This window comes from Mustela lutreola, chromosome 11, assembly GCF_030435805.1.
Source record: "Mustela lutreola isolate mMusLut2 chromosome 11, mMusLut2.pri, whole genome shotgun sequence".
Classification (NCBI taxonomy): domain Eukaryota; kingdom Metazoa; phylum Chordata; class Mammalia; order Carnivora; family Mustelidae; genus Mustela; species Mustela lutreola.
Window position 1 is genome coordinate 95,118,535 of NC_081300.1, and position 23,476 is coordinate 95,142,010.

The 23,476-nt window shown below is 50.4% G+C and overlaps 1 protein-coding gene across 9 annotated transcripts in view; it reads right to left on the minus strand.

Annotated features, from left to right (window-relative positions):
- Positions 1-3,640: 3,640 nt before the first annotated feature.
- Positions 3,641-23,476, minus strand: part of KDM2B (lysine demethylase 2B) — a 123,155-nt gene continuing 103,319 nt past the window's right edge. For 6 of the 9 annotated variants that reach the window (XM_059140432.1, XM_059140434.1, XM_059140436.1 and 3 more), the window contains 10 exons: positions 18,509-18,652; positions 17,197-17,284; positions 16,765-17,033; positions 16,449-16,562; positions 15,724-15,762; positions 14,900-15,579; positions 14,050-14,213; positions 13,807-13,968; positions 12,873-13,091; positions 3,641-4,952 (listed from right to left, as the gene is read on the minus strand). In XM_059140432.1, coding sequence (XP_058996415.1) covers positions 4,771-4,952; positions 12,873-13,091; positions 13,807-13,968; positions 14,050-14,213; positions 14,900-15,579; positions 15,724-15,762; positions 16,449-16,562; positions 16,765-17,033; positions 17,197-17,284; positions 18,509-18,652 — 2,061 coding nt within the window. In that variant the 3' untranslated portion in view covers positions 3,641-4,770. The remainder of the gene's footprint in view (positions 4,953-12,872; positions 13,092-13,806; positions 13,969-14,049; positions 14,214-14,899; positions 15,580-15,723; positions 15,763-16,448; positions 16,563-16,764; positions 17,034-17,196; positions 17,285-18,508; positions 18,653-23,476) is intronic. The other 3 variants (XM_059140433.1, XM_059140435.1, XM_059140437.1) reach the window with 1 other exon arrangement.

Consider the following 23,476-nt stretch of genomic DNA (forward strand, 5'->3'; position numbering starts at 1 on the left):
TAATAGAGCTATTACCCAAAAAAGTGGCAATAAAATATTTAATACTTTAAAAAGGAAGTGGCTAACATCAGAACGTGAACCTGGCTCTGACACTAATATTTTTTTAATTCTTCCGCTATCACCCAGCAAAGAGAAACCAGACATAGGCTTATGCAGAACAGTTCCTAGAACATGAATGATCTGAAATCGTTTCACTTTCACATCTAACTCTAACCAGGGTGGTGTTTTGGTTGAAACCGACTATGAACTGATTCCTACGGCAGATATGTTTTTTTAAAGAAATGCCTAACTTCTCAGCTGAGTCCTGTTGGGTTTTATGTTTTTGACTGCAGTGGATAGCACAGATGCCTTTAAGTGCTCAGGATCCCCAAGTCAGTTAACAAATCTGAAGATTATAGCAAGGGAGGCAGATGTCTGCCCCAGGTGTAGGGAGAAAGTCTGCCTAGTTGTGAAGAAAAGCATGCCTTCCTGTCTACTGGTGTCTACTGGTTTTGAGGGACACTGCATGCAAACCCAGGCCTTACGGGTATTTCAAACAACTTTCTCTCCTGTTTGCCTACAGAGCACAGGGTGGGTGCTGGCCACAGTTCATGGTAAGCAGTCTGAGCGGATCCTTACCCCACCGCAGAAACAATAAAACCCAGCCCTGCTGAAGCGGTAGGAGCGCCTACCCGGTCTGTACCTCTCGTGAGACCGTGAACTCCAGAAATCCAACCTTACCCACAAACTGCTAATTCGGTGGAAAGAAGTCTTCAAATCCAGGCCAGCAGGTGATAGTAAACACAGAAATAGAAGCTGAGCAGAAGGTGCTGGTTTGCCTTAAGTTAGAAAATTGAGATCATTTGTACGTAGCCTCAGCTTCAAATAGCTCATTTGGTGTTTCCTCTTCCATTTATAGAGGTTGTTTCAGGTATTTGTTTTTAGCAAGAGAACGAAAACTCTTTAATCGTGGATTTTTTTTTTTAAGATCTTATTTATTTATTTGATAGGCAGAGATCACAAGTAGGCAGAGAGGCAAGCAGAGAGAGAGAGGGGGAAGCAGGCTCCCCGCTGAGCAGAGAGCCCGATGTGGGGCTAGATCCCAGGACCCTGGGATCATGACCTGAGCTGAAGGCAGAGGCTTAACCCTCTGAGCCACCCAGGCGCCCCTCAATAGTGGATTTTTAAAGATTTTGTCAGAGAGCATATAAGCAGGGGGAGAAGCAGGACCCCCAACGAGCAGGGAGCCCGATACGGAACTCGATCTCAGAACCCCTGGGATCATGACCCAAGCTGAAGCCAGACGCTTAACTGACTGAACTACCCAGGCATCCCTTAGTGGTGGATTTTTAAAGGTAGTGTTTTGAAGTAATCTTGAAGTAATCACAGGAATTTTTAGTCTAACAGGCTTGACAACTCACAAGGTGCCGACTGCCTTGTTTGACAGAGGGCAGACATTTCCCCCCGCAACGTACATTTCCTAGCTGGCGTGCTCTGGCTCCTGAAGTTTTTGAACAGGTCATACATGGATAAAGGTCTGAAGGTCTATAGCAGAATACGATGCTGTCCCCCTGCTCTTATCCTCACAACATGCAAGGATGGCATTCGATGCTTTGGACATGCCATGGTGGCGTTCATCCTTTGTGACCCCAGGTTCCCCAGAGGAAGCAGGGATGGAGCGGAGCCTCTTTTCTGGATTAGGAAACTGCGATCTGATCCATGAAGCACTGCCTCTGGCTTATGCTCCTTTTTTTGCTTCATCAGTTACAGTCTATGAACTCAGCAACTATTCGTAAGTATTTAGCTCAGGTCTACCTCATCTAAAGCTAATTTTTGTTTTTATTTTTATTTTTTTAAATTTTACTTATTCATGAGAGACAGGCAGAGGCAGAGCTCCCATGGAGCCCAATGCAGGACTCGATCCCAGGACTCTGGGATCATGACTTGAGCGGAAGGCAGATGCTTAATGAATGAGCCACCCAGGTGCCCTTATTTATATATATATATTTTAAATTTTCCTTAAAAATCTTAATTACTTGATAGAGAACAAGTGGGAGAGAGCCAAGCCGGGGGATTGGCAAGGAGAGAAGCAGGCTCCCTGCTGAGTAGAGAGAGCTTGTGACGCGAGTCTCCATCCCAGGATCCCGGGATAATGTCAAACTGAGCCACCCAAATATCCCTGAAACTCGTTTTGAAAAATAACAGGTCTGCACAGAAACCGTGCTGGAGTATAACCTAGACTGGCTTGTTCAGTGCATGCAGGGGAGCGGACATGCCGCCACTGCAGGGTGGTGGCCTGCCTCAGGCCTGGAGAGACCAGGGTCTTGGTTCTGAGGCATGTCCCACGGTAGCTCTGGCTCCCCAGCCCGGGCAGCCCTCTCTGCCTCCTCTTGGCAGACCTGCAAACATTACAGGAGAAATGGGGCCCTCTGGCCCCAATGACTGTTCACCTGGAGAACACGGTTACTCTTTTTTTTTTAAAGATTTATTTGACAGGGGCACCTGGGTGGCACAGGGGTTAAAGCCTCTGCCTTTGTCCCAGGACCCTGGGATCCATGACCTGAGCCAAAGGCAGAGGCTTTAACCCACTGAGGTACCCCAGGCACCCCAGAACACTGTTATTCTTAAAGCAATTCCCAAAGAGGAGGCATCAGGATAAGGCTTACTCGGAAGTTCAGGGAACTCAAGCTGGGGTCTGTGGGGGTCTCCATAGATGTACGAACAGGCTTGCGAAGGTAAGCCATATTTTTATAAATAAACCACAGTGTTGGGGCCCCTGGGTGGCTTGGTTGGTTAAGCATCTGCCTTCGGTTCATGATCTTAGGGTTCTGGGATCGAGCCCCATGTCAGACTCCCGGCTTGGCAGGGAATCTGCTTCTCCCTCTCCCTTTGCCCCCACCCCTGCTTGTGCTCTAATAAATAAAATCTAAAAACAAAACATAGTGTTAAACTAATCTTACCTCTGTAAGGTGCATCTCCTGAGTTAAATTCTGGTTTCCAGTTTGAGTCAAAGGATCTCTGTGTTTAAGCTAACAGGAGGCATGAGACTGGGTGGGATTTAAAACCATTTTGTGGCAAAAAAAAAAAAAAGAAGAAGAAGAAGAAGAAGAAAGGGGAGGCAGCAAAGTCCTGAGGAAGCGAGGTGGGTTATCGCATCCATTTTCAGAGTCAGTACAGCAGCCTTATCTGTGTGGGAGTAGAAGGTTGCAGGACCCTCTTTAAAAATAATTCTGTGATCTAAAATGACTTTCCCCTGGTTTGTGTCCACCAGCTGGCGACAGCAGCGGCCCTGGCCCCAGGCTCCCGAGCAAGCACAGCATGTGGCCTCTGGGAGCGGAACCAGGGAGAGGCTGAGGAGCTGGAAGCCCCCTGCCCCCCACGACGGCAGCGGCAACACCAAGGGGCCATGGCTGTTCCTTCACACAGGTGGGCTCTGAGACACCCGCACAGGTAAGCCACCTCCCGGGGGCCAGCTGGGAGGCGCAGTTCTCTCCGCAAGCCGGAAACTCTGCAGACGGGAAACTGCGGGCTCCACAGGGCCACTGCGGATCTTTGACAACTAACATAGTTTATACCAGTGTCGAGACTGCTGTCCCTGGACTTCTCAGTCAGCTTTCTAGCACCCCCACTCCCCTGAACAGAAACTCTCCAAGACCGAGAGTGCTTTTTTGTACAATTGTTTATACAAATTCAACAAAGGTAAAACCGCATCAGGGAAGGTCTAGGAAAACAACACCTTACAACAATGGCACTTATGAAGGCATAACTTTACAACTAGGAAAACAGCCGTGTTATAAACCTTGAACGAGAACTCAACTCACTTCAAAGGAGAGAAAAAAGGAAAAGAAAGGCTATGTTGGATCATTTATTCTACTTCTTGACCCACTGTATAAATTAGATCCGTGTAGAATACAAGAGCTCATGCTGGCGCAAAACTCTCCTGAGTGCAAAGGCTGAAGTCTGAATTTTAAAATTTTGAGAAATGGGTGAATTTTATACAGAGGAAACTTGGCAAAGTGTCTTACTTCGACTATAATTAACATATATCCACATGCTTGTGTAATTCTTGACGACGTACAAAGCAGGCTCTCAACTTCCAGTTAAACATGCTTTTAATTGGAAGGTCTTCGCCTGCTCTGCCGGATCTGGGCACGTGTATAGATGGATTATTTGTGTGGATGAAGTACAGGTTCAGTTCTCTCCTACCTTAGGAAACCAGGGAAGTTGGCAATCTCAAAACAATAAAAACACAGGTATGCATTCAAACCTTGCATAAATAACTTTTAAACAATTTGTACAAAAATAGTTCTGCATAATGTAAGATGTAACAAAACCAAACAAACAAAATATGTCACGACGGCAGCAGATGTGGCGTGTGGTCCGCTGAATGTCGACACCGACCCCCGGAGCTGCAAGGAACAAGGTGTCCAAAAGGAAAACCCCACCACCCACGAAATTCCTAAGCTCATGCTTCAGGAAGAGAATTTCTTCAGTCTGTCCTCCTCTCCAGCGGGAATGTCTTCTTGGTAAAGGCCGCTTTAGAAATGGTCCAGAAAGCAGTGCGGTTGTCATTCAGAGGGACCGAAGGGGGAGTGTCCAGTTCACTCCTCCCCCAAACAGGAGCCGGACGGACGGCTTCTCCCTCAGCAAGACTTGCAGAATGGAATCGTGGGGTCTGTTGTTTCAAGTTCCAAATGGAAAATAAAAGCCCTAGTTTCTGTAAAGTCTTTTCCCCTCCCCTGCCAGGCTCCCTCCCCCTCCCCACCCCTTATTTACATACTTGTCCTTGGACTAACTCAGTTTCTGTAGGAGTTTTTCTTCCACTTGCCCAAACTGGACACTCACAGACATTTCAGCTATGAACTGCTCACAGCCTTCCTTGGTAACCTGCTTGCAGTACCTCAGGTCAATATGACAGATATTTCCACAGCGTTTGAAGAAGGACAGGCACTGGTCAGTAACCTTATTGCAGTCTGCAGGGGAGAGGAGACAACACGAGGTGAAGGAAGTGCAGAGGCCAGAGGCCCCTCCCGCCCCCGCCAAACCCCAGCACCGAGCAATGAAGAAACAGGACAGAGCCCCTGAGCACTGTCCAGCCCCTCAGGCCCTTGGGAAAACTGCACTTGCTGGAAAGCTCTCATTAAACGGGGACTGGTTCCATCTACCAATTATAAAGGTTAATGTATGCCTGAAAAGCGTTCAGACTTCCAAGCTTACCGTTGCCTCTCTGTATGTATAAACTAGGTCTTCTGTCCATGCTGTTTAACAAAGACCGGCTCACACAATATGTTAAATAGCTTGCTTTTCCCATCTAATTTATGGTCGATAACTACCTCCCGATCTATGTGATGGTGCACTTATCTGCTGATTCCCTACGGATCAGTTTGGGGAGCGGGGGCAGGGGGAAGCAAAGGGTGAGAGTGAGAACATCTGTATGGTCATCTTGGGCTCCTCTTGGCCAACACAGGCACTGGGGCTTTCAAGTGAGGCAGAGCAGGCTTGCGCGCCCCTTGCTAAATGCTTACCGGAAACCCTTGAAGACCAAGCTACTACCAAGGCTGGCGAGATTCTGTTGACAACGAGCAAACCCAGGATTTGGAGTCTTTCATCATGCCCTCACTTAAGAGACACACTCTTCTGCCCCTGCTCTTGTGAATTTATACTTTGCTTTTACCACCCTTTTTTGTTTTAGAGCTGCAGCCACAGTCGATTGGCCTCAATGCCAGTTAGAAGCCAGCTGAAGCTCAGAGAGCGCCCCCACCCGGCAGATAGATTTCCTTCATCTCAGTGGCGGTCAGCCTGAGCCCTCTGTCCTCACTAGATCTGTACTTTCCCTTCTCCATTCAGGTAAGTCGGAATGAAAACCAGACAGGCAAACTGTCAAAATACTGACAGCCCTAGTGCAGGCCTCATGACTGTCCAAGTGCCAGGTTTGGAGGTGGCATAAAGAAGTAAACAAGTTTAGCCAAGTTGCAGGATACAAAATAAATACACAAAAATCAGTTGCATTTTTGTACACTAGCAATGAACAATCAAAATTAATAATTCCACTTACAGTAGCATCAAAAAGAACAAAATAAAATACTTCTAATTTAACCGACAAAGTGAATGACTTTGTACACTGAAAACTAAAAAAGTGCTTTAAGAATTTAAAGCTATACTGTGAAGTGTGTAAACCTGGCGATTCACAGACCTGTACCCCTGGGGATAAAAATATATGTTTATAAAAAAAATTAATTAAAAAAAAAAAAGAATTTAAAGCTATAAATGGAGAGCTGCCCCATATTCATGGGAAGACTTAGTATTGTTAAAATGTCAACCCTGTTCAAAGCAAGCTACAGATTCAATGAAGTTGCTATAAAATACCAACATTTTTTTGCAGAAATTGAGAAATCCATCCTCAGATTCGGGGAGAAGTGTAAGGGATCCTGAATTACCAACACAGTCTAGAAAACACTGGAGGACTCACACCTCCTGACTCACTACAGCATGTCTTACTGGCACTAAGGTCATGCAGATGAAGAGACCAGAACCGAAACCCCAGATAGAAATTAAACCCCTGAATCTTCAGAGATTTCTGACAGGGTGCCACAACCACTTAGTGGGTAAAAGACAAACTTTTGAACAAACGCTGCTGGGAAAATCAGACCTTCTACCTCATACCATACACAAAGTTAACTCAAAATTATTTAGACCTAAAACTATATGACATTGGATTTGTCAACGGTTTCTTTGTTCTTTATTTCTAAAGACTTGGAGAGAGCACGAGCAGGGGAAGAAGCAGTCTCCCACTAAGCCAGGGCTTAATCTCAGGACCCTGGGATCATGACTGGCGCTGAAGGCAAACACTTAACCGACTGAGCCACCAAGGTGGCCCTGAATTTGTCAGTGGTTTCTTCCCACCGCACCAAAAGCATAAACAAAGAGTCTGAACCAAATCAAAGTTAAAAACATTTATGCAAAGGTCATTATAAGAGAGTGAAAGTCCCAACACACAAGATGGGCAGAAGGATTTGCAAATCCTGTATCTGCTAAGGGATTCATGTCCAGAGTCTATATAAAAGAACTCCTACAACTTGGGCTGCCTGGGTGGTTCAGTCAGGCGTCCAGCTCTTGAGTTCAGCGCAGGTCAGTCATCTCGGTGGGGAGATGGGAGCCCTGCGTTGGGCTCTCCACTGAGCATGGCGCTTGCTTGGGATCCTCTCTCTGCTTCTGCCCATCCCCACCCCCGTTTGTGCTCGTGCTCTCTCAAAAACAAAACAACTACAACAACCAAAATCCCCACAACCTAGCTAATTAAAAAATGGGAAAAGGACATGAATAGACATTTCCCAAAGACGACAGATAAATAGAAAATAAATGAGAAAATGCTCAACATCACTAGGGAAATGCAGATCAAAATGCAGATCAAAACCACATTGAGGGGTGCCTGGCTGGCTCAGTCAATAGGGCATGCGACTCGTGTGACTACTTAAAATAATATATATTTCAGGGGCGCCTGGGTGGCTCAGTGGGTTAAAGCCTCTGCCTTCGGCTCAGGTCATGATCCTAAGGTCCTGAGATGAAGCCCCACATTGGGCTCTCTGCCCAGCGGGGAGCCTGCTTCCTCCTCTCTCTCTGCCTATTTGTGATCTCCATCTGTCAAATAAATAAGTAAAATCTTTAAAATAAAAATAAAATAATACGTATTTCAAAAACCACATTGAGATATTACTTCTTACCCGCTAAAACGGCTCTAAGTTAAAAAAAAAATGATAGCAAAAATGTGGAGAAAATGTCAATAGGAATTTAACTGTGCAGCAGCTATAGGAAAAAATATAGCAGTTTCTCAAAAATAAAAATTAAACCTAGAAAAACCGTATGATTCAGCTTGTCCACTGCTGGGTATATGCGCCTAAGAACCGAGAACAGGGATTTGTCCCCCATGGTCTCCTGGCAGCATTACTCACGAGAGCCAGAAGGGAGAAGCAAGCCAACTGTCCACTGATCAATGAATGAAGGAAATTTGGTGTACACAGAATGGAATACCATTCAGCTTTAAAGAGGAAGGAAATTGTGACCTATGATAGAAAATGGATGAACCTTGAGAACATTCATTAAATAGGCCTCTCAACAACACACTATGACGTAATTCCACTTTCGTAAGGTCCCTGAAGTCAAGTTCACACAAACAGTATGTGTATTGTGAGGGGCGGGGAGGAGGAGGAATGGGGAGTTCCTTTGTAGGTCGAGCTTCCGATGGGGTGAAGAGGAGCTTCTGGAGATGGATGGTGGTGATGGTGGTTACACAACGTAAATGCACTTAAATGCTAGCAACCTGTATGCTTAAATGGTAAATTTTATGGTGTTTTACCACAATTTTTTTTTTTTCAACTTTGGAAGCTGGAGAAGAGAGAACAGTTGGGTAGATTTGAGAAAGCTTAACCTAAACTGGCTGAAGGGACAGCAGAGAAGCAGATTTACTCTATGAACACCCTCAAGGTTCCGGTAATGGAAGCAGCAATCACAGGAAATGGAGCTGAAGAAGGGGTCAGAGCCCCTCCGCGGCTGCAGAACACTAGAGCTTGAGTCTCTGATGGTGAGAGAGAAAGTCTCTGGTCTGGGCACCACCTGGCCCAGCAGGCGGGGGCACCCAGCCAAAATCAGGGTCTACGGGAACACTTACCTGCGGACTGTTGAGATCCCCCCAGCCTCCTTCCCTTGCCAGGCCCTACGACACCGGGCAGCTTAGCCCGCACCCTCCAGCTGGGAGGTCAAGAATACTTTTGGCAGCCCTGACCAGCTCAGGAGAAAAGTCTGGAAGATCTCAGATCTGGGCCCCCCACCCCCGCAAAAAAACCAACCCATGCTGACCACACACTGATGTCCACAGCCTCCGAACGCCCCCGAGTGGACAAGCACGCACTGACGCTAAATCCGAGGAGGCTGTCTCAAGAGGGCCACCGGCTTTTTATCATTAGTTAGTGTCTGAAGGAAAAAGTACACTCAGGGAGAAAACAATAAAACAAGGTCCTCAGGATGGATCTAAGAAACAGGAGCAGGAGCAGGCCTCTTTACACGAGTACAAAGAAGAGGAGAGGGCGGACGATGGGAAGGGGATGGGGGAGCAGGAGGGTAGGAGTTCAGCGAATAAAAGAAAGCTCTAAAATTAAAAATAGAGGTTGAACCGTATGAAGCTGCCCATGTTTTGGCTGGTATTGAGCTACATTAACAGCAGCAATAAAAAAAACAGGGCGCCTGGGTGGCTCACTCAGTTAGGTATCTGACTCTCAGTTTGGCTCGGGTCCTCATGATCTCAGGGTCGCGGGATCGAGCCCCGCACTGGGCTCGTGCTCAGTGGGAAATCTGCTTGTCCCTCTCCCTCTGCTCCTCCCTGTACTTGCTCTCTCCCTCAAATAAAAAGTAAAATCTTAAAAAACAAACACTGTATGAATTGTGTGATAAAGTTGGAAGAAAACTCCCAGAAAAGCGAGAAAAAAGATGACACAAAGATGGAAAACAGGAAGTAAAAAAGGCATCAGAGTACTAGTTAATAAAGAAAAAACAGAAGAAAAGGAAATTAAGAAATAATTAAAGGAAATTTCCCAGAACTGAAGGACATTTGTTTCTAGATTGAACGTGTGAGTGTCCTGGAAGAAAAGATTCAAACGAAGGCTCATCATCAAAAATTACCAGGGGTGGCTGTGTGCCTCAGTGGGTTAAGCCTCTGCCTTCAGCTCAGGTCATGACCAGGGTCCCCAAATGGAGCCCCACATTGGGCTCCCTGCTCAGCGAGGAGTCTGTTTCTCCCTCTCCCTCCCCCCTTCCTCCTTTGCTCTCTCAAACAAAATCTTAAGAAAAAAAAATTACAGATGGGACACCTGGGTGGCTCAGTCTGTTGGGCCACTGTTCAGCTTGGGTCATGATCCCAGGGTTCTGGATCGAGTCCCACACATTGGGCTCCTTGCTCAGCGGGGAGCCCGCTTCTCTCTCTCTGCCTCTACCTGCTTGTGCACGTGCTCTCTCTCTCTCTGGCAAATAAATAAAATCTTAAAAAAAAAAATTATAGAAAACGAGAAACAAAGAAAATATCCTGACAAACTTCAGATAAGAGAAAATACTCACTGAAGGAAGAAGTATCAAATGGTTCTGGGTTAGACTCTGGAAGGCAAAGAAAATGGATGGAGCAATGCCTCCCAACCTTCTGTAAAAACATGGTTCCCAGATCCAGCTGAGCTACCAATGTGAGGGAATAATCAATGTCTCAATGTCCTCCATGAAACCAGAGGAGCCAAGAAAAAATGTGGGATCACAGAAGGTGGGGACCCTACATAACACACAGACCAAGAAAATTTCCAGGATGGCAGTGGGACACTGTCTCAGGCTGACAGCTGGGACAGTAGGCAGGAGTCTGGAAGAAAGCAGATCCAGAAGGGAGGCCTCCTGCAAAAACTGGTAGGGGCCAGAGGGGTCTGTGTGGGGGCAGAACAGTACTGGAGTCTGGTGCAGAGTCTGCCTAGAGACTAAGCGAAAAAGAGGCCATTAACTCCAGGGGGAAAAAAAATGTGTGCAAGAGGGAAATGTACTTCCGATACGCTAGTAGCACAGCAGCGGACAGTCTTTCTGAGGCCGTAAAAACAGACTTAACTGTGAATTGGAAAGATAAGGGGAGGGGGAAGATGTAAGAGTAGGAGTAATCCTCGTGCTCTACACAGCAAGCTAATAAGCACAGAATGCCCGAGTGGAAAAAGAAAATCAAGAAACAGTAACGCAGGCTTGCTGTGTGCAAGCACAGGGACAGACTCTGGAAGAAAGAATTTAAGGTGGGGAGTGCGGAGGGAGCAGGGAGACAGTGGTGAGAATCAGGGGAAGAGAAGGGAAGGGCTGGCCTCAAATTCAGGCTAAGTAACAAAAGCTGGACCACGGACTTCACTCTGTCCCTAGAGCAGATCCTTCAAGTTCATGGATCCTGAGGCATGTCCGCTGTCATCTATTTTGTGCCACAGAGTTATTTTTATCATTAGTTATACTGATGGCAAGGGGAAACTTTTTTTTTTTTTTAAATAAATTCTTTTTTTAAAAAGATTTTATTTATCAGATAGAGATCACAAGTAGGCAGAGAGGCAGAGAGAGGGGGAAAAAGCAGGCTCCCCGCTGAGCAGAGAGCCCAATGCGGAGCTCGATCCCAGGACCCCGGGATCATGACCTGAGCCAAAGGCAGAGGCTTTAACCCACTGAGCCACCCAGGCGCCCCAAGGGGAAACTCCTTAAAAAGAAACGAATCTGGGGCACCTGGGTGGCTCAGTTAAGCAACTGCCTCCCACTCAGGTCATGATGTCAGGGTCCTGGGATTGACCCCCCACATTGGGCTCCTTGCTCAGCAAAGAGTCTGCTGCTTCCTCTGCCTGCCTCTCCCCCTGCTTGTGCTCACTCTGTGTGAAATAGATAAAAATAAAATCTTAAAAAAAAATACAAAAAAAAAAGAATCTAAAAGAGATCGGCTGTAGAGGTTTGCCTCCGTGTACAGCACAGCTCTTTTTTTTTTTTTTTTTTTAAAGATTTTATTTATTTATTTGACAGAGAGAAATCACAAGTAGATGGAGAGGCAGGCAGAGAGAGAGAGAGAGGGAAGCAGGCTCCCTGCTGAGCAGAGAGCCCGATGCGGGACTCGATCCCAGGACCCTAAGATCATGACCTGAGCCGAAGGCAGCGGCTTAACCCACTGAGCCACCCAGGCGCCCCTACAGCACAGCTCTTAAGCAGAACGCAGCGACCTCTCTACTGAGAGGAAGGGAAGACCTTTGTGGAAAAACAAATGCAGAAGCGGGTTCCTACACACACAAGCACGGCCTGGACGGCACTGCAGGGGAGGGCTTGCCCCGGGATCTCTGCCGCATGTATGGCAGAACTTCTAGGATAGAGTCACCGCAGCACCCAGCCCTGCCCAGGACTAGAGCAAGAGCCGTCTAGGCCCTCCTCCGCGGGGCAGCTCCAGCATCCGTGTGAGACCACAAGCGGAGCCTGGAGCTGGGATCCTCAGCCCAGCAGGGCTCCCTCTTCTCTGTCTCCACAGGGCGGGCAGCCCTTGCCACCGAAACTCCCCAAGAAGGAGGAATGGCTTCCTAGGTAGAGAGTTCTCTAAATTCTCCAAATTCTCAAACCTCCCCATTCATCCTCAGATTGGCCCCGCTGGCAGGAAGGTGTGTCTACCAAGCGTGAAGTGAAGGTGTCCTTTATTAGTTAATTTCTGGAGGGAAAAAAGTGTTTTCTAGGTCTTGTGTAAGTCTTACATACACGATCTGACATCCTAAGCAACGAGATCAGACCTGGTCGAGCTGGGCGGAGACAGGCCGTGCTCTCTGTCCACCTTGCCACCGGTCACACCCCAGGGCCTTCCAAACTCACTCCAGCCCCACCAGCACGTGGACTGAGGATCCTGCAGACGCAGAACCCCAGCAGCACCAGCCGGAGAGTTTTCTCCCCTCCAAGAGGCCCCCAACAGCGGGTCAGGCGGGGAGCATGAAGTACAGACAACAGCCGCAGAAACCAAGCTTCCTCATGGGTCCAAGCCTGCCCAGCCCCTCTGCCCGCCGATGCCCTGCTCCCCTCCCTGCGGCGCAAGCTCGCTTGTCCGCACCGCCCCGGAGAAGCTCCGCAAGCCGGTATTCTGGGTCAGGAACCACGGCGCTCTGTTCTGGCTGCTACCAGCACTGTTTTTTGTCAGCAAGTACTACCAATCTGGCAATAACTGCCGTGTTTCATGTTTCTCCTCTAGCCGTGTGTCTGTCGTATTTACAGATCTGTCCTCCCCCTCACGCCGGGACCCTCCGAGAGCCGGCACACGAAGTATTTCCCCACAACTGTCCCTGTCCCCCAGGGCCCCAAGCTGAGCCTGCCGGGTGCCCCCGACTGACCTGATAGGTTGATTTCAGTTAAGGAGTCCCGGGTGGTGGTGCCCACGGCAGTGAGCAGGTTGATGGACTGGTCGGTCACGTGATTACAGTAACTAAGGTGGAGCTTGGAGAGCAGGGGCATGTGGCGGATGATGAGCCGCAGGGAGGCGTCCGTGATGTCCAGGCCCGCTAGACGCAGCTCCACAATGTTCCGGAGCTTGCTCCGGTTGTCCATCTGACCTGAGGGGTCAGGAAGGAAAGAGGCAGCATGTGGACCCGATGGGGGAGATCTGCTCACACTGACCTAACACGGGAAGGCTGACCAGCCACATGTCACACTTGGGATTCACTTGGCCACTGAGTCTTTCCCCAAACTGGTTCCTACATTTAAAAATCCAGATTCCACAGCCAATCTCAAGCTTCTGCAGTCCTGAAAAATCAGAACATTTGGAAATACAGCCCATACTCTACCCCGCAGTGCTCGGCCCATCCAGGCAGGCCAGCACGGCATCTCCGGGTCACAGCACTTTCTCGTGTGAGCGCCAGGCGGGGAGCGATGGGCCTCACAACCCGGCCCAGGAAAGCTCCCTCTTGGGAGCTTGTCACTAACTACACTGACCCCCGTGCTCATGGAGGCTTAAAGCCAACAAAGTACAAATGAACGGAGAAGCGGTCAGATGCATGCCAAGACCCCCCAGTGGAGTCTCGGGTGTACAAAGAAGCCTCTGCTCTCATGCATCGTTTCTACGCCTCAAGATGCCGGAGAGCACATCAGCCGGGACAATCTCTGCATCTTCTGGAAAATGGCTGAGACCAAGAAGGCTTGAGAACACATGTACCGGATGGGGGTGGGGGCTGTGGTGAAAACCACATCCAACAGCACAGCCTGGTCACGCCGCTCCAAGCTGACCCCCTTGGGCACCCCCCTGGGCACAGCATGGGCCTGGCCACTCACCTGGCCTGTTATCTGTGGGTGGGGACAGGAGATCCCGCATCTGGGCATCCTTTAGTCCTTCTACCCACTGGACATCCAGGGTCCGGAGCAGTGGACAGCTAGAGCTACAGAGAGCTGAGACCGCGATCCATGAGCAGCCCGACAGCACCAGGTCTCGGAGCCCTGGGGGACAGAGGGGGCAGGTCAGAAGATGCAGCCCAGCCCCCACCACGGCACCTCTGGGGTCCCTGGCCCAGTGCTCACCAGGCAACCGGTTGATGAGCCAGCTCAGCTGTTTCTTGGAGATATTGGTCCAGCTGAGGTCCAGGGAGACAGGCTGCCGCCGGATGATGCCGCTCAGCATCAGGGGTGTGATGGACTTGCAGTGGTTCAGATCGATGCGGGTCCATAACCGCTTATCGCAGCACCTGGGGGCCAGGCCCAGCAGAGGGGGTGAGCCCCCTGCAAGGCTGTGGCAACTCCCCCCACGACCAAGTTTGGGGGTGGGAGGGGGCTCCCTAACTCCACCCTCTGGATCCTTTAACACCTATCCTGCCCACACCTGGGCACCTCTGCTCTGACTACAACAGGCCCCCACAAAGATGCCAGGACCTGCTCTCCGCGAAGTATTTACTGGGAGCTCTACTACTCCCCCTACAGGCCACTTCCCACAACACCGCTCTAGGCAGACATCCTATGATGCCCTTTTACAGGTGAAGGTAAGTAACCTGGTAAAGGCCAGAAAGCTAAGAAATACCAAAGCTGAAATTAAGATCAGTAACTGGAACCCTTGCTTTGAACCTGGGCTACCTCTTCAAGGACAAGGACTCCACCTGGTTCTTAGCTCATCCTCCTAGAGCTGAACCAGGCAATCAGCTACCGCTAACCTCTTCTAGAAGACCAGCATGACCAGGTTGTTGTAACCACCTGGAACTCTTTGAGAAGAATTAAGCTGGACTGAGCTTAGAAGGAAAGAAAGATCATCACGGGGGACTAAAGTGGGGACACATAGCACACATGTGCCATTCCTGGTCTAGTCTAAGCCTGAGCCTGGAGCCCAACACTGGGCCAGTCCCTCGATGCCTCCCCAGCCAAGCTCTGCCAGCGCCCTCACCAGCGGTTCCAGGTCCTGCAGACCCGCATGCAGACACACAAGTCTTGGTGGCTGAGGTAGCTGAAGACGGCCATCCACACCTCCCTGTGCATGACATGGGCCGCCCCATCGTCCAGGGGCAGTGAGTCAGGCGGGGGGCTGATAGGGGGTGGCCGAATCACGTGCCGCTCCATCTGGATGCACTTGGGCGGGGACACAGAGGGAGGGGGCCGGGAGATGACACGGGGTGGGCTGCGTAGGCCAGGCCCCAGCTGGTGCCGCAGCTCCCGGGGAGGGCCAGTGAGCCCCTTGCTGAAGCGGTGGGGGCGCTCGCAGAGGCCCAGGGGCCGCTTGGGCTCCTCGCTCTCACTCTCGGGCTCTGACTTGATGGGCTGGTGGTTCTCGTTGGCCAGGCTGTTCTCCGTCTTCTGGATCTCTTGGTTCAGCTCCTTGCTCAGCTCCTTGCTCAGCTCCTTGGTGGGAAGCCGCCTTTTCCTGCGTATCTTTACCTTTTTCTTCTCCTCGGGGCCCTCTGCCCCCTCGGTGCTGGGCCCCGCGGTGGGGGAACTGGAGCGGGAGTGGTCGCTTTCCCGGGCCTTGGGGGGTGCCTCAGGCAGGTCATCCTCTGGCTCCTGCTTGAAGCGCCGCAGAGGCTTGTTGGCAAGAGCCATCCGGTCCTCCGCGTTCTTCCAAGACCGCCGCTGAGGGAGGAGGGGGAGCAAGGGCAGCTAAGCCCCTAGGCTCAGGACTATACCCACCCAGGCCTCTCCACCCTCCCTGGCAACACCCACTGACCCAAGGGCAGGCGTGGGGGGAGGGGAAGACAGGAGAATGGAAGACGGTACCTTTTTCCTGAAAAGCTTATCTTCTTTGCCAGGTTTTAGCTGTCACAGGGAAAAAAGCATGTATATCTTGCTCCCATGGTTCATGGGATTTGGACCCCTCTACCCCCAACCCCACCATGAGTCCACAGTCTCTAGAGAAGGGGCTGGAGAATCACCTTCCCCGCAAATCCCATCTACTGTGACTGAAAGACAGTGGGCCCTGCCTGCTGCTTTTAAGAGAGAAGTTGGAAGGGGATAAGCATGGTCAAGCTGTTCCCACCCAACTGACCTCCCACCCTCAGACAGACCCTGAGATGTGCACTGGCCCACTGAGGTCGGACTTGGCCCTGGGAGCCAGTCCTGGAGGCAGGGCCTGCGGGGTTCCCAGCAGAGCCTTAATGGCTGGAGCTGGGAAGACAACCAGGCGCCACCTCGTGGCCGAAGTGGGAAGGGCAGGTGGGCGGAGCTGGCCGCCAGAATCCTCCGAGGTTCCTAGACCCACAGGGCTTCCCCGCGGCAGCCTCAGCTTCCCAGGCCCCACGCCAGAAGCACGAGCCAGCCATCCGCGACTGGGGCCTGGGACGCTGCGGCGCGCACAGATGCCTCGGAGCGGCCACGGCAATGGGCTGGAGGACGGGGGGTGGGGGGGGTGGGGGGGTGAGGGAGCGGCGCGGGGGGGCGGGGGGGGGTGGCCCGGGACTCACAAGTCCCCAGGACCTTAGGAGGGCGGGGCGACGTGGGAGCACCTGCTGCTGGAAGTAAGTGAGACTGGATCTCCACCAGGGGCTGAGGCTGCTGCCTAGAGGGGGCCTCGGCGAGAGGTGAGAGGAGGAACCGGGGGACGTTTGAAGCGTCGAGGCCTAAAGGGGTGGGAAGAGGAGTGACTCGCTGGTTTCCCCCTCCTTTCTTTGGGCCGGGTTCTCAGGACTTATGTGACCTGCTCAGGGCAGCCAGAGGCCAGGCCCCCGAGCTGTCCCTGCTGCCCGTCCCGCCCCCGCCCGTGCACCCCACACCCGGGACCAGCCAGGCCACCCCTCGCTGCCCGCTCCTCCCAGTGCGTACTCGCTTGCGTCCGCTCAGCTCTTGGGGCTTCTCGTATTTCCGCTTCCTCCTCAGGTGCACGTCGTCTGACTTTCGGCGCAGGATGCCGTCCGGGGGCACCTTCTTGGGGTGTTCGTCTGACCTGCGCCGAGGTGCCTCCTCACACTCACTCCTCCGCTTGGCAGGCTCCTGCCCTTCCTTGTTGTCCCGGTTCATCTTCTGCTCCTTGAGCAGGGAGCCGGGCAGGTTGGAGGCATACTTAAAGCCAGGGCCACGCTTTTGCTTGTAGGCCAAAAAGAGAGAAGGAACAAACCTACTGTATATCTTTGGACTTGCCCCACTCCGGGAACCCGCAGCACCTCACTGGCCGACAATGCAGGGACAGGGTGCATCTGGCAAGGCCAAGGCCCGCCCCTCCCAGGCTGACCCCTGGGACTTGGAGCCCGACACTCACTTTCCCGGTCTTGCCGGCGTGGTTACACTTTGGACACTCCCAGCAGTTTGGAAGCTCATCGTTGACTACGCCCTCTGATTCCTTAATCTGCAAAGGACACACGCCAGTCAGCAAGCAGGGACCGGGCCAGTCAGCAGGCAGGGACCGGGCAGAAGATGCCACACCTCCAGCAGCAGCAACAGCACCCCCCCGCCCCCCGCAATGGTATTTCTAGCCCATCCCTGACCAAGAGAAAACAAAGCTGGCTAAGACAGGCGGCTCTGGATTCTGGCCAGCAGTCAAATCCTAACTTTGCCTCTTACTAGCTCAGTGATCGAGGGCAAATCACTCCATCTCCGTGGGCCAGTGCCCTCGACCATAAAACGGACCATACCTGTCTCACAGCCACTCTGCAGTTCAGTGAGCTAACCTCGGTAAAACGATTGGCTCAGGGCCTGGCAGCACCCAGAAAGGACCCCACCAAATTTTCAGTCACTGAGTAGCACTGTCCTGGGTACGGAGTGTGAGCAGCTCCGAGGCACTGTGCCTGATCCGGAAGACCAAAGTCACCAGGCAACTAAACCATGAAGGTCTGACTTCCAAAGGCAGGGAAAATCCCAGTGCCGCCGTCAGAGTGGGAGGTGTGTGCAGGAGGAGGAACCTTGAGACCCCTGCCACCGCCACAGAGGAATAGACACATTTCAGAGCAGAGGTAACATCTGCGGCAGGCAGACCTCCATCGTGCTGGGACACAAAGATACACATAGGCTGACACCTGGGATGACGGGGAGGTGCCAGGCATGAGGACATTCTCTGCGGACAGCCCAGAACAGTCTCTTCCCTTCAGCAGTGGAACCTATTGCCTAAGACAGGCAGGCAGAGCATGTGGTCCCCACAAGAAGGCAGCCCTGCCCCGGGCACACCAAGGGAGCAGGTTCTTGGCACACAGCAACACTAACGCAAGCACCTGTTGTTACAGGACCCGCCCTCCCCTGGCCTGGGCCTTGTTCTCCCAGAAAACCCAAGCCAGGATTCCAGCAAGCGGCACAACCACCCAGCCTCTCCCTCTGGTTTGGGGGCAAGACTCTGGGAACTGTCTGTGGTTCTGGGGGAGATGGGGGATATGTGTTTTGTCCCTCGAAGACACGGGTGGGGGAGGTCTGAACTACTCCAGACCCTTCTGGGCCTCAGCGCATTATACGACATACAGAGCCCTGCAGACCTGGAGGTCCTCTGCGGAAGGAAGCTGGCCGGCCCCCCAGCATCAACACCCCCCGAGGCCCTCAGTGGGGGCGCTGAGCGGCACAGCCAGAGGCCCCCGGGACTGCTCACCTTAAGGCATCCAGGGTGGATGATTTCATTGCAGATGGAGCACTCCATGAGCATGAGGTTAAACTTTCCTTCTTCCTCTTCCACCGTGTCTTCCTTCCCTGCCTCGCCGCACACCAGGCACACGGCAGTGTGGGGCAGCACTGGCTAAAGAGCCGGAGAGAGCACAGCTGCGTGAGCAGGGGCTGGGGCCGCGGGGAGCAGGTCACAGGCCAGGAGTGAGCAGAGAACTGGCCCGGGCCCTGCCCATCGTCCATTCACTCATTCATTCCAACAGTCATCAGGCCGCTGTCTCAGTGTGCCAGACACTCAGTGCTGGGAAGGGCACCGAACGGGACAGAAATCTCTGCCATCCCGAGCCCACCCTTCAGTGGAGGGACGCAGACAGATTAAGAGTGACAGTGTATGTTGTGACAAGGGATATGTATGGAGAAAAACACAGCAGGGAGGTCCAGGGGTGAGGGGGGCAGGCGGGCTCCGGAGGCCAGGGCCAGCGTCTGAGGCCAGGGCCAGCGTCCAGGGCGAGGAAGGACCTGAGGGGGGGGTGGGGCGTGAACTGCGCCCAGACCCGCAGGGGACTGAGGCTGCGCGTCACCAGCGCTATCACTGTGCTGTCCCCACCACCTGTCCAGGGAGGTCCGCGAGGTCAAAACCATCGTCAGAGAAACACCAAGATGTTATCTGCCTTTTCCAACTATGTTGACATTTGCTCCGGTGAGTGAAACTCTGGCACTCTTCATCAGGGCGCCCCAGGGTTTGTCACTGCCACACGCTCATGACCAAGGTCACCAGGTCTCACTGAGGAAGGGCTTTGACACTACTCACGTTATTAAAACTGACGCTTGAGTATGCAGCTTTTTTTTAATTTTTAAAAAATTATTTGAGTACCTCTCTTTTTAATGTTCTGTATGACAAAATAAGTATGCATAAAGCACTATTGCTGCATACCAAAGGACGATGGTTATCTAAAGGAAAGGCACTCGTGACTAAGTTGTGACCTGACTCGGTCCTTTTCTCTATAGGACATCATTCTATTTGACAGAGTAACTGATTTAAAAACAAAAACAAAAACAGGAGTATTGGCAGATTTCTCAAAGATGAAATGAACTGGTCACTTCCAGAAAAAAAAAAATTATAGCATTTGTTATAGAGGATAAAATTCAGATTTTAAAATAAAAATTAGAATTTTGGAAAACTGACATTAGCTGCAGTGAACTGGATAGCTTCCCAAGAGTTAAAGACCTAGTTCTAAGGAGATTGGTGGTGGTGTTAACAAATGTGATTACTTTTTTTTTTTTTAAACATTGTATAACACTGTGTGCCCATATTTGGAAAATCTGTATAACTCAGTGAGCCAGCGTTTCCCAAATAATGATGTTGTAACATCATGCATGAGCAAATGAGCTGTTCCAGGTGCAAGAAAGACTAATGAATTTTAATGTAACAATATGAAAAGTTCATTGATACAGTTTCAGATTCCACATTGCAACTAACCTTTAAGAAACTACCACCTGTTGAGTTCAGGCAGAATCTCAGATACCCACCATCACCTGAGAAGACTATGACAATACCCCTCCTCCTTTCTAACTACAGATCTGCATGAGGCCGCGGTTCCTTACAAGTTCCTCCAAAACAACATACTGAGACAGAATGAAGCCAGACACAATGAAAGAAATGCAGGTCTTGTCTAACGAACCAAACATAAAAGAAGAGATTTACAAAAACGTAAAACAATGCCATTCTTCCTAATCATTTTTGTTTTGGAAGATGGAGCTATTGCTCATAAAAATGTCATTCATGAAAAAAAAAGTTCTTTAAAATGTCATTAAGTCTGTTTTTTTCAATGAATTCAAAGTATTTTTTTAAACTTCCCCATTTTAATTCTGAATACAGTAATACTAATAAATAATACACATCAACAAAGCTCTTTGGGGTCCTCATAGTTTTCAAGGTTCCCAAGACCAAAACATTGGAGGACGGAGCGACTGGGCTACAAGCCCTTTGTCGGTGCGCCAGCACTTACTCCCTTCCCTCATACACACCCCCCTCCCAGTACCTGGGATCCGGACGAAACACTCAGTTTTTATTACACTGAATTAGAAAAGCTTCAAGTAAGCTGGGATATATGCTCCACTAAATGAAAGCCTATAAGATGGCACAAACATTTGAGTTCAAATAACACCAAAGGCAAAAGAGCTATCATTTGTTCAACAGATACTTAATAAACATCTACTCATGCCTGAAGCAAGGAACCAAAAGGGGAACAGGGAAGGCCCCTGTTCCCTCAAGCCGTCCAGGAGACGGAACACGTTGAAATCCCAGGAAAACATGGAAAAGTCATGTGCAAGTGCCTTGGGAAGCAGCGAGTGGCTGATTTCAGGAGGACTCCCAAGACAGGGAATTTGGGCTCCTACAGGCAGAGCAAAGTGGGGAGCAGGAAAAGCAAAAGAGACCTCCAACCCACGTGACAGGGGACAGAGAAGCCAGAGCCAGACATGTGCAGCAACAGGGGGCAGGCCAGGCCAGCCGGGGAAGGGGAACGCAGCAAACCCAAAGCTGGGGGTGCTGGGTGGGGGACACCTGGTGGCTGGAAGATGGTCTGTGATGGGGTAGGCAAGGGTAGGGGACTGACTCTGAAATCAGCAGGCAGAACCACAGGCAAAGTCCTGCAGAGCCTCAGGAGGGGAACCCAGGCCCAAGCCAGCAGGGAGAAGGAGCTGCGCAGTGCAAAGGATGAAGCCTCACGAGGAGAAGCAGGGCGAAGGCTGGTCACAGAGAGACACTCTGGCACATCAAGAGAGAAGGGCCTGGAAAGGGAAGAGAGGTGGCCTGCGTGTGTCAGAGGTGGGTAAACCACGGCAGGAAGAGTCCCAACAAAGTGGAAAGGTTGGAGGAAGAGTAAGGAGGCCGAGGGTCAGGCCAAGACCACATTTACTGTTAGCTCCAGCATTCCCATCAGACTGGAGAGACACACAACAGTGAGGTTTCCTTCAACACTCACTGTGCCAGGCACTGAGCTAGGCACCAAAGCTGCAAAGCACCGGTGACGGCAGAGACAGGTTCTGAACCTGCTCCTAGAATGCGGGGCAGGAGCGGAGCAAGGCTAAAGAGGAAGAGACAGTTACGGGTCACAGCCCAGGGTCCTGAGTCTTCTCAAAACCAACAGTCCCTACAGATAACAACCCTTAAATCCTGACAGAATGCAACAGGTCACACGGACCCTCACTCCAAAAAAATGTATATATACAGGCATGCACAGAGACAAAAAGCTGTATTTAACTTCAAGGGGACTCCCAAATTTCCTGAAATCCACTGAAACGACCTGGGTTCAGGTAACAAAAATAGAAGCAACAAAACAAAAACCATATGGGAAAGGAGATAATCCACTGAGTAAAAAGGCAACCCACGGAATGGGAGCAGATATTTAGAAACCGTGTATGTGATAAGGGGTTAATACGCAGAACACATGCAGAACGGCAACTCAGTAACAAAAACACAAACAATCCAATTTAAAAAATGGGCATAGGACTTAAAAAGACCTATCTCCAAAGAAGCTATTGGCCAACACACACAAAAAGATGAAAAGATGTTCAAAGTCACCAAACATCAGGGAAACGAAGATCAAAACCATACGGGTAACCACTACCAGCACAACAGAAAACCACACATGTTGGTGAGATGTGGAGAAAACAGAACCCTTGTGCCCTGCTGGGGGGAACGTAAGGTGGTCAGCCTCTATGGAGAACAGTATGGGGGTCCCCAAAATAATTAAAAATAGAGCTACTGGGACACAGGGTGGTTCAGCTGGGTTAAGCATCTAACTCTTGATTTTGGCTGGGGTCACCATCTCAGAGTCATAAGATCAAGCTCCAGGATGGGCTCCATGCTCAGCGCGGAGCCTGCTTGAGATTCTCTCTCTGTCCCTTTCCCTCTGTCCCTCCCCTCACTTGTGTGTGCATATGCGATCTCTCTCTCTCAAAAAAAATCAATAAAATCTTTTATTTTTTTTTTAAAAGATTTTATTGTTTTATATGATAGACAGAGATTACAAGTAGGCTGCCCGCTGAGCAGAGAGCCCGATGCCGGGCTTGATCCCAGGACCCTGAGACCATGATGTGAGCCGAAGGCAGAGGCTTTAACCCACTGAGCCACCCAGGCACCCCTAAATCAATAAAATCTTAAAAAAAAAAAAAATAGAGCTACCATATGATCCAACAATCCTACTTCTGGGTATATATCCAAAAGAATTCAAACAGGATCTCAAAGAGACACCGGGCCCCCCTGTGTTCACAGCAGGATTATTTACAAGAGCCAAGAGATGGAAGCGACTTAAACATCCATCAACAGAGGAACAGGTAACAAAAACGCAGCATATACAAATGCTGAATATTATTCAGCTTTTAAAAAGAAGGAAATCCTGACTGGCTCAGTTGGTAGAGCATGCAACTCTTGGTCTTGGAATCATGAGTTCAAGTCCCACGTTGGACACAGAGTTTACTTTTTTAAAAAAAGGAAAGGAAATCCTGACCCATGCTACAATATAGATGAACCTTGAGAACATTATGCTCGGACAAATAAGCCAGTTGCAGAAGAAATAGCACTTTCCGGAGGTACCTACAGCAGTCACACTCAGAAAGTAGAAAGGTGGTTGCCAGGGGTTGGGGGAAGGGAAATGGAGTTGTTCAATGGATATAGGGTTTCCATTTGGCAAGATGAAAAGGTTCCAGAGATCAACTTGCACAACAATGAGTATATAGGTAATAGGACTGCACTGGACACTTAAAAATGGTTAAAACGGTCAATTCTGTTCTGTGTTTTTGACCATAGTAAAAAAAGAAAAACAAAAAACCACCGAACTAAAACAAAAACACACACAGTATACATGGAGAGAGAAGGGGGAAGGCGCCCCTGGCCTCAGAGGGGCAGCCGCAGCCAGAGAGAAAGGCGCACCCGATGCCAGGCTGGGCCTTC